An 11,401-nucleotide genomic window follows, 5' to 3' on the forward strand; every position below is an offset into this window, starting at 1 on the left:
TAAAACTCTATAAAACATTTATTTCTTTATAAGAGTTTCCAACAAGAGATACACTTTTCCATCTCTAACAAAATATGTAATACCAATTTTCATGACATCAGTAAATAAATTGTGGTTTTATAAATATGTACATACTCATTTATTTTTAGAAAATTCGCTTTTTTTCTAGTGTGTACTGTTAATTTATTTCAATCAATTATTGAATGAATATTGTTCAACAAATATTATTACTATTATTCTACGAAGCCAGCCCCATTTTATGTAGAAGATTAATAAGAAGAATTGACATTATTGACAAATTAAATTGTGATACTGTAAGTAATTATATGGCTGCAAAACCACTTTTGATATGTGCAACTTCAGCCAATCAGCAAATCAATTTATTATTCGAATAACTGTTTTAATCAAAGACTAAAGTAAAATGAATACACAACTATATTTTAATATTATATAATTTAATTAGGGTACATACAAACATTTTGTAATGTTGGAGTATAATAATTAATCGAACTAATAAGCACTTTCATCAAATAGCTAGTGAAAGAGTGTGTAAGTAGTTTTCCAACCATAATATTCAACTGCAATAAAACCAAATTAATAAAATTAAGAGGAGTCAGTAGGTTTCGAGTAGAGAGAAACACAATATCTACAAGTTGTCAATCAACATTTAACTGGAGCGCGGCAAAGAAAAGATTATATTTTTATACTCTACGACTACCTCTATCACGCTCGTGGCGGCTCCCACGCCTTCAAATAAATACTATAACTCAACGTCAACAAAACCGGTGCCGGTCGAGAGCCGCGGTGTCCGCGCGGGATGACGGCGGCCACGACCTCGACCGGATCGATCGAAACATTCCACCACTATAACTCCTCTAAGACAAAGGAAACCACACTGATATTTCGAAAGCCAACGAAACGAACGTATCCCAAGCGTTCACTAGGAGGAGTCAGCGAGAAACGAGGAGCGGCGGGCGGCTAGCGTCAGTGGGCATCCGCGGCCGCGTCGGCGCGGGGCCGCACCGGCAGCTTGGTGCGCGGCGTCGGCTTGACGCGGGGGGCGGGGGGAGCGGGCGCGGCGCGCGGCGCGACGGGCGCGGCGGGCGCGGGGGCCGGCGGCGCGGCGGGGGGCGGGGCGCGAGCCGGCGCCGCGCGACCTAGCGACGCCAGCATCAATCCGCGCAGCAACGCCGCACGACTCTCTGTCTCTGACGCGCTCGCAGTACTCGCACCTCCTGTGTACCAGATCTCATTATTACACCTCAAATATTTTATTCCAAAATATCAGAAAGATCGACATGTGAACGAGCTGATCGTCCAACTATTGTTAAGTATTTACCGGAGTCCATGGGCATCAACAACGTCAATGCTATCACCTATCTTGAGACACGACTATCAAGTTTTTATGCGTATAACGGCTCCCCCGCCTAAGACACCTGAGAAATACGCGGCCCTCTACCATCAGTAAACTTTTTTTTAATTATTATTGAAGGATTACTAGTGGCCCGGAGACCTTTCCAATTCCACAAGGACAGATGGGCGAGCAAAGGCTCAGCCAGGCAGGGTGGGATTTGGTAACAGCTGCTCGAGCGCCTCCGAAGAAGACCTAACAACTCAAGAGCAACTTTTTTTATTGCTTAGATGGGTGGACGAGCTCACAGTCCACCTGGTGTTAAGTGGTTACTAGAGCCCATAGATATCTACAACGTAAATGCGCCACCCACCTTGAGATATTAAGTCTAAGGTCTCAGTATAGTTACAACGGCTGCCCCACCCTTCAAACCGAAACACATTACTGCTTTACGGCAGAAATAGGCAGGGTGATGGTACCTACCCGCGCGGACTCACAACAGGTCCTATCATCAGTAAAAAGTTATAACGGGTTTTCTGAGTTTCTCGCCGAATCTTCTCAGTGGGTCGCGCTTCCGATCTGGCGGTAGATTCTGCGAAGCACGGCTCTTGCTAGGGTTCGTGTTAGCAACGTCATCAGGTTTGAGCCCCGTGAGCTCACCTACTAGTTAAGGCGACGCTGATATATCCTCTCAAGGCTATCAGTTTAGGTAGGAAAAAATAAAATAAAAAGAAAGTGAACGTAGCCTTACCCAGGAAAGAGGCGAGCAGGAACTGTGAGTCGCTGCTGTCGTGCTGCAGCTGCTGCAGTTGCGCGGCGGGCTGGGGCGCGGGGGGCGGCGCGGCCGTCGAGCTGGCGGCCCCGCGTCGCGGCAACCGCTCCAGCTGCTGTCGCGCCGCCTGCGCACACACGCACACACAACGTGACGTACGCGATCGTTCAACATACACGTCTACGTACAAGGGCGGGTCCAGCTTTGGCGCCATTACATAGTCAAAATTTTCGATGCGTTCGTTTTCCATCATACAAAGTTATTATATTATATTAAACTAGCGACCCGCGCTCGCTTCGCTTCGGAAATATAAAATTTTATTATTGATAGGCGAAGCCCGTCATGTTGTGCGCGGTACGACAGTAGCTGCGGATGAAGCCGCGGGGCGAAGCTAGCCTAAAAAAAGTAGCCTAAGTAACTCCTTATATCATCAGCTACCTATTAGTGAAAGTCTCATCAAAATCGGTCCGGCGATCTAGGGATTAGCCGTAACAAATAAGACAGAAAAAATTGTAAAAAATGTTATTTTGGTGTATGTACCGTATATATATTCATATACATGTAGTAAAAAGCGGTTATTTCAATACTACAAACAGACACTCTAATTTTATTTATATGTAGGTATAGATTAATTAAATATTGAAGGTATGTAGTCACATAAAATCTGTATGGTGACAAAATATATAAATAAAATCATTATGTTCCACCTAAGTCCTGGAGCCAGCTCGGGGGGGGGGGGTCATGACCCCCACGACCTCCCCTGGATCCGTCGTTGTCTACGTACACTCTTAGGAGTGAAATACACACAAACGGCGTAAGTCTTAAACGCGATTTAAATTTATATAGAAGAGGCAAAGCGACGACACGATGCGTCATTATATAGGCTGATTTCGTTGCGATAGCACGTCTTCCGCTTCAGATGAAGATGCGCTTGCTTTGCTGCAACACATTAGTGTTGTGACTGCTAGTTCGTGCTGCTAGTCATTATTTGTGGAAGTCTAGAGAAGATTTAAAAGGTAGATAAATATGAAAATGCTCGGAATTAAATAAAAATAACAATTTTGTTTTTCCTTTGATGTGTCCCCCGTCGGACGGATTCCTTTTGTTTGTTTTAAGTTAGTTTTATACCAAGGTTTAGGTCTTTTATTTATCGATTCAGGTACTACGAAGCCTGCCGGGTCAACTAGTCTTTAATATAATTGACAGACGATATTTCGGTAGATAACTTAAACGAAGAATTTAACTTGTTGAAAAGAAAATTTGTATGCAAATGTTTTGAAGCTGCATCGTGGCTGCGCCGCGCCGAACTCCTCGCCGTTTGTGTGTATTTCGCGCCTTAGAGGTTGGTTTCTTACGGCGTTGTCTTGCACGTTTATTTGCGGTATACATCTTAACGAATAAATAGTGCACATACATTGTGCATGTCGTTTGTACTCCAAAAAGCCGTACACTGTTTATGCGTTTAAACGAATACTCAACGGACTTGTTAAGCAAATCGAATGAACTGTAACGTAGGCGCATAGTATATATAGCTCTGTCTCGTTCACACCTTCGTTTTTACACGAATGAAAATCTCCTGTATGAACACCCGGGTGATTGTACGTTAAAATAACGAATACAAAGAAAACGTGCAGGACAATGCCGTGTGAACCCAATCTTACTGTATGCAACTGCACCCGATTTAAGTGTACATATTTCATTACTTAGTTCTGATATTCTGTACAAAAAAAAACTATAAGAACTCTACATTGCTTAAAGTCTGTTGTCAAATTGAGAATAGATTAAATATTGTTGTTTGTCTTTAACATTTTTGTCTAAAGTGTAGTCTTGGCGAGATCTGTGATTACAAGAATTATAATAGTATTTGACAATAGAACAATATTAGTTTTTTTTTTTTTTTATTGCCTTTGTAGGCAGACGAGCATACGGCCCACCTGATGGTGAGTGGTTACCGTCGCCCATGGACTTCAGCAATGCCAGGGGCAGAGCCAAGCCGCTGCCTACCGCTTAATACTCTCCACAAGCTTCGTTTGAAGAAGGACATGTCTTATGTCTTATGTGTCATGTCTCAAAATATTAGTGTACAACTTATAGTTTCAATTAATTATAGTCAAATTTCGACCTCCGGGGGACCACTTGTAAATGAAAATAAACGAGTGAGATTTTTATATTTTGGTAGGCAGCGGCTTGGCTCTACCCCTGGCATTGCTGAAGTCCATGGGCGACGGTAACCACTCACCATCAGGTGGGCCGTATGCCCGTCTGCCTACAAAGGCAATAAAAAAAATAAAAAAAAAAGATGGAGAAGAAATAAATAATAGTTTAAAAAAACTAAAAAACACGCTTTATATAAAATTCAACTAAAAAATAGAAAATAAATTTTAATAAATTTAAATTGAAAATAGTGTATTGTCATCGGTCCTCGATAACGACTACAAAGTTCGAATGAAATCTGGCCATTTAAAGTGGGTCAAAATCGCGTCTAAAGGAGTCAATTACAAACATACATACAAGTGAAGCTAATATAAAGCGTGTAATAACGAGCGAGATGTAGAAGAAATAAAAGTGATATTGACAGTTGCCTGGTGTCGTTCGAGCTGCAGCTGCATCTGTAGCTGCTGGAGCTGGCTGGGAGTGCCGGGCTGCGCGCCGCGCCGCACGCCCGACAGCTGGGAGAGGAGCTCCGCGATCGGATCCACCACCGCGTCCCGGGACGACGGCGACAGCGACGAGATCCCGCCCCCGCCGGTACTGTTCAACAAACACATCGCATATTCTTTCGACTTTGATCATACTTCAAACTGATGAATCGGCGGTAAAATTTAAGTTGTCGTAGCCTAAAAGATAAGACGTCCGGTGCATTCGTGTTGAGCGATGCACCGGTGTTCGAATCTCAGGCGGGTATAATAGCCGGCAAACTTCTTGAGCATTTGTTGACGTAGTGGGGGTAAGTAAGTTCGCGCATGGTACACTCACGTGCAAAAACATTATTAACTCTGTGTCATAATGCTATTAAATTATTACAAATGTTCACGATTGACTTCCACGGTGAAGGAATAACATCGTGTTATAAAAATGAAACCCGCAAAATTATAATTTGCGTAATTACTGGTGGTAGGACCTCTTGTGAGTCCGCGCTGGTGGGTACCACCACCCTGCCTATTTCTGCCGTAAAGCAGTAATGCGTTTCAGTTTGAAGGGTCGGGCAGCCGTTGTAACTATACTTGAGACCTTAGAACTTATATCTCAAGGTGGGTGGCGCATTTACGTTGTAGATGTTTATATGCTCCAGTAACCACTTAACACCAGGTGATCTGTAAGCTCGTCCACCCATCTAAGCAATAAAAAAAAACTTTGATCAAACTGAAACTGATGAATCGGCGGTAAATTTTATCTTCTACCGAAACCTAATCTGTCTCATCTAATACTATATTTTTAGGTTTTGCCTATTACCTTGCTAGTTGTTACCATATATGGCGTCTCCGGAGTGGACTAAGAAAAGTTTTTTTTAGTCCACCACCAGTTTATTTAGTCCAAGTTTTCAGTCCATAAATAAATAAACAATAAGACCATCGTCTTTTCGCATTAAAAGTGTACAATTTCAAAAAACATTCAAAATTGAGTTAATATGCGGAATCATTTGGTATCACAAGTATATTTCTCATAAATACTGTCAAAAGAGCGTAGTTTAGTTTTTGTTTTTTTTTTTGTTTTCCTATGTTTTGACTACTATGAACAAAATTAATACATAATTTTATCTTACTTTAAAAGACAGATAATATAACTGGTAAAAAATAAATGTTGCAAAGATGATTAATATTAAAAATATCACATGTTAAACCTTTAAAACACTCTCCTGTAAAATTAGTATGTTTTGAGATTATACAGTTTTAATGAGAGAAGACGAATATTTGAATGCCCGCTGAGTTTTTTGCCAGTTCTTCTCAGGACGGAGGCTAGTTTTTGTGAATTGGCGGTATGTAGTTCTTTTGACGTTCAACAGGTATGTACAGTCCGCGCGCGAGCTCCGGGGATTCGGGGGCTGAGGAAGCGGGCGGGCGTGCACCGCGCCCGACCGTCGTTTCATACCCCGCACTCTCCCAGTACTAGTGTCGACCTTAACGTTAGAGTACGCTTACCGACTCGTTACGTGTGATTTCTAATATAAATAGTCTTACACTTATAAGTCTTTTTGTTTGCACAAATAGCCATTTAATTTGATGAAAAAGGAATGGCGAGCACTAGCATAATAAACATGTCTTAGCATTAGAGGAACATTACTGGCAAAAGGATGGCTTAATGGAGGATGTTGTCGAATCATTTATTATTGAAGTCCGCGAGGAGAGTGACAATAGTACATCAAATACTTCAACTACTGATTAATCTGATTGCGAGAGTAATTAATAAGATTTCACGTTCATTTTGTTCAATAAGTATCAGTTCATTAAATTAAATTCATACGTGATCAATTGTTTTTTTTTTATTTGAAGTTCATAATACCCTCATAAAACTATTTTATAATTTACACTCGCTCGAAGGCTTAAGATGTGTTAGTATCGATAGCGCAATATCGACTAATTACAACACTAGCTCATTACGTCAACATTCCTTAAAATTCCTCGGAGATCGCGCGTGGGCTGTACTTTCATTGATGTTGAATAAAAAAAATTTTTTTTTGATTTGATTTGATTTGAATGCGAACCTGAACTGCATGTTGGTACGGCGCGCGCGACTCACGCCGCGACCGGAGTGGGGCATGCGTCGTACTCCGCCATGCCGGATACCACTGGGTTCATCGTGCGTTATGTCAAGGATTTCATTTAATACGAATGACAAACATAATTTCAAAAAAAAATCCATAGTATATCATAATATGTCATACCAAACATTGACCAATTAATATTATTATTTTTTTAGATCAAATATACACGCAGGATATAGGATAGGTAATGTAAAAAAAAAATCATATCGTAATAAATTACCCCAGCGAGTGCCTATTGACTGTTGTTTAAAAAATCTTAAAATTCTGTCCATCTTAGAGCATTGGCACAAAAAAATATTTAAATTCATTAAAATACAAAACTTGCCTTTTTATATTGGCAATAAATACGGCCATAAATAAAATACGTCATATTGTCTATATTAACATCTAAAAACTGTTGTGCTCCCGATCTGTCGCTCTCTGGGCGTGAATTGCGCACAGCATATAAACATAGCAAGCAACACAGCGTATTTCCCTATGCTGAAGCATTTAAATTTTATGCTAAAACTTTTAATTATTAAAAAGGATATCAAAAAAGAGATGAGATCTCTAGACCCGGTCCTGTGCTCGAGTGTAAGATGGCCAGCAAAGTCATCCGTGACGAAATTAGGCTCACCACCTGGCATTGATGCACACACCGGACAAACTACCTGAAAATTGAGGAAAGAATGGAAACACATGTTAATTGTGCCACACTGGTTATCTCCCTCTTTGTTTCTCTCTCTCTCTTCCTAGCTATTCATCGCAGGTGGCGGAGGGGTTAGCCTTCCTTATTTTTCTGCTCCACCTTGATCTGTCTTAGATTTCATCGTCACTAATATTGCATTCCCTCTTGTCTTGGATCTTCCACTAGGACTCTGACCGTGGAGGTCGAGCTGCTTCGCCAAAATTTGTTTCTTTTATTGCCCTTGTAGGCAGTTGAACATACGGCTCACCTGATGGTGGTTACCGCAAAAGGCGCCACGGGTGCCACAATCTCATTCATAAACCATTAAATGATTTCTAAATTCGTTAATAAGTATAATCACGAACCAGCAAACAAACTATTGCCTTTATATCAGGATTTAAGTAGGATTGCTGACAATGGGTATTAATTCTCCCTTAAAACGATTCAAGTCTCTGATAATGTTGTCGAGAATACTATTGGTTTAACTGTATTGTAAACATGAAGATTAGAAATGCATTACTGTTTTAAATTAAACATAGGGACCAATAATTGTAAACAATTTATTAAAATAATATTATGTTTTAACCGTAACTTACGGCAAGGGTTGTGTCAGCGTGTTCCGCCGTTACATGCTCCATGAGACCAGTGTCGGTAAAACCCATGCGGTTACAAAAAGGACACGTGTACGCCTGTGACTGTTCCAATGTTAATGCTTCTCCTCCATAATATAAATCTGAAATTTTAGAAATGATTGTTTATTATCTATTTGCTTCAATTCAAATTATGTACATATAAAGGATTTCATAATATAATGCTTTGTACTGTCAATGTTGCCAATTCCAAAAAAATTCATTCTTCAATAAGAGACCCATAAGCGGCACCAGAGGAAAAGTCTTCAGTGGTTAATGTTAGGAATCAAAAAATTTTCGTTGTTTGAAATTTAATGTTTATTTCATCAACATCGCCCTATTGACTCAAAGGAAGGATATTCACTAATAAGCTCAAGCTGACAAAGTCACAAACTGCTCCCGTATTATAAAATATAGTGAATGAAAAGCCATATATTTTTATTTATTTAAATTTTATTAATTTTAAATTTAAATTCCATTACATTTACGTTTTCTAACTATTTAAAACAGATAATTATATTTCATTGTATTTTTATTGATACATGGAGTTTAGGCTTAAACCAATTTTAAACTTAAAAAAGGCATCATTTCACCTTAATGCAGTCAATAATTCTTAAATCAAGTTTCACCATCTGATTTAAATATTTTTGTTAGAATTCGGGTGGCTTAGATCTCCTCAAATAATTATGATTTTGAAGAAGCGAGTAATTAGACAGTCTAGATTTTAAATGGTATATTTGAAAAAATAAACTTTCGGAATCTAAAATAGAGTTTACTAGCGACCCGCCCTCGCTTCGCTTCGGAAACATTAAAACACACATGAAACCAAAAAAATAAAAAAAAATAAAAATAAAAAGTAGCCTATGTTCATCAGGGACAATGTCGGCTTCTAATGGAAAAATAATTTTTCAAATCGGTCCAGTAGTTTCGGAGCCTATTCGAAACAAACAAACAAACCTTTCCTCTTTATAATATTAGTATAGAAATATCAAGTTTCCAGTATCCCTCGCTAGATGTCGCTATCAGGAATCTTAAAGTGCTATGATTGTTTTCCGGTAGCAACTTTTGCTTTCGACTCCTAAGGTTGAATAACTTGAAATTAATTTAAAATTATTCATAACAAAACATGAAAAATATGTAAAAAATGTAATATGCAAATATATTTTGTCTACTCGTATTTTATTTGAACTTATAAAGTTAGTTTTCTTTGTAATTTAGATATATAATTTTAAAATAGGTAAGTAAAGATTATAATGTTGTATAAATTAAAATATTATTCTTTATTTTTTGCTGTGCGATATTATTAATGTAGTTGCTTCAGTAATTTCAAAGAAAAGTATTGTATGAACTATTCAATGGTATTAACAAATAGCAGACATCACATTGGTCTCATACAAGAAAAGGTTTCGAATATTGAATTTAACCTGCAGTATAAGCTAAGCAGTGATGGGTTAAACAACCACCGTTATGCTGTCAACCACCTAAAAATGGATTATGTCAGGTATATTAGAATCAGCTAGAGTATATTTTCAGTTTCAACTTTCAGGCCAAAATACATAAAGAGTCAAAGAAATTCAAATAGTGTTCCTATCAACAAAAATCAAGAATTCACTTCAAAATTAAAGATATTCTCGTTCTGTGAATCAAGCATTAAAGTGATGACCCCTCAATGACCCCAGAATAGGTCGGAAAAATTAAAAATAAAAATTGTGGCATTATGGGTTAGAGAAAAGATAAACACATTTACATTTTCCAATTAATAAAACCCAATTACTAAATATTCCATTAAATCTACTAGTAATTTCTGTTCGAACAATGTTATGGGTTGCCCATTCCCAGCAAAAGATTTACACTCCAAGAGTTAATGTAGATCTATCTATCTATAAACTGAAAACTACAAATCAATTTGTACCCCTTAGTCCTGTTTTCACTCATCATAGTTTTGATACACCATGTAATAATTAGTACTAATGGTGTTAATTTTGTTATGCTGGGTATGCTGGTATTTTAGTAAAAGTAGTGAACTAGCAAGTGACAAAATGTGAATTAGGAAATAAAATTGCAACTTGTAAAAAAAGTATATCATAAAGAGTTTTATTTTGCTTTCATTCCCACACTTAGGACTGATTCAATTTAATTGTTTACTATTAAGCTTTGCTGAATTCTAGAAATCTTATATTTTATTTATTTTAGGTCATGCATATCATTTTACAATTTTTAGTCTTTATAATATAGAAATCACATCATAGTATTTAATATTTATTTTGAGATCACTATATAAGTGCTGATTTATTTGGAGCTGGGTATAACATATTCTGTTTTGTTAAAGGACGTATTATGTTAAATACAAGATGGTTTGTCTTACCAAAATCACTTCTAGAAAGAATGCACTGCATGGGGTGTTCGGTAGTGTGTTGATTCGTGGTAGCGCCGGACTCGTAGCAAGTAGCGCACAAGTCGTAATCGATGCAAATCAAACATTTGTATCGTCGTCCTCTAAAGTTATTTTTCAAACAAGAATCACAGCTGACTCCTGAAATTTGTCAATAAATACAATGACGACATAACTGTTCTTTGTTCTTCAGTAAAATATATTTATTCCGCTTAATAACTATGTGTTCAACTATTTTATCATGTCTGTTCGCTAAATTTCGCAATAAAATTCAGTCACAAAAGCATCTACCAAATTTTGATTATCATTACCCACCTTCATGGCGATTCATTTTCGCCAGAGAACGTCGTTGAAAAAACACTTGTTGGCACCAAAAAGGCCTCTATTTTGGGAGCTATTAAATTTACTAATGTAAAATAGGCAGCACAACAAATTATTATTAACAAAATACAAGGTTTATAACAAAAATTTCCAAGCAAACCTAACCCAACCAGGTCATAATGACGTCACATGAATGAATGACAAATACATTTTACACAGATGAAACAAATTCATTTTGCAAAGACCACAATGTACATAGTTTTGTTTCCACAAAATTAATTTTACCAAGACCAATACTATTTAGGGATTTTAAGAAACAACAAAGTAGCAAATGCTTATTATATTTTTAAGTGACCATTGAAGCTCCAACACTCATCTGGTACAAGACCGAGCTATCACAATCCGATCGCCCCAATCTCGACGCGGACGCTTTCGATCACTATGTATGCGGTGAAACAACACATCGATCTTAAGATCTAAGACATTGGTGAGCCGGTAACCTATTTC

General features: G+C 38.0%; 1 protein-coding gene across 1 annotated transcript; it reads right to left on the reverse strand.

Moving 5' to 3' along the window:
* Positions 1 to 11,101, reverse strand: Kcmf1 (Potassium channel modulatory factor 1). Its single transcript, XM_028175215.2, has 8 exons — positions 10,889 to 11,101; positions 10,547 to 10,714; positions 8,149 to 8,285; positions 7,416 to 7,535; positions 6,826 to 6,920; positions 4,700 to 4,874; positions 2,103 to 2,250; positions 1 to 1,235 (listed from the first exon to the last, which is right to left on the reverse strand). Exons 1-8 carry the CDS (start codon positions 10,902 to 10,904, stop codon positions 985 to 987), a joined length of 1,110 nt encoding a protein of 369 aa, XP_028031016.2. The 5' UTR covers positions 10,905 to 11,101; the 3' UTR covers positions 1 to 984.
* Positions 11,102 to 11,401: the final 300 nt, after the last annotated feature.

The sequence above is a fragment of the Bombyx mandarina genome, chromosome 07 (genome assembly GCF_030267445.1).
Source record: "Bombyx mandarina strain Sakado chromosome 07, ASM3026744v2".
Taxonomy (NCBI): domain Eukaryota; kingdom Metazoa; phylum Arthropoda; class Insecta; order Lepidoptera; family Bombycidae; genus Bombyx; species Bombyx mandarina.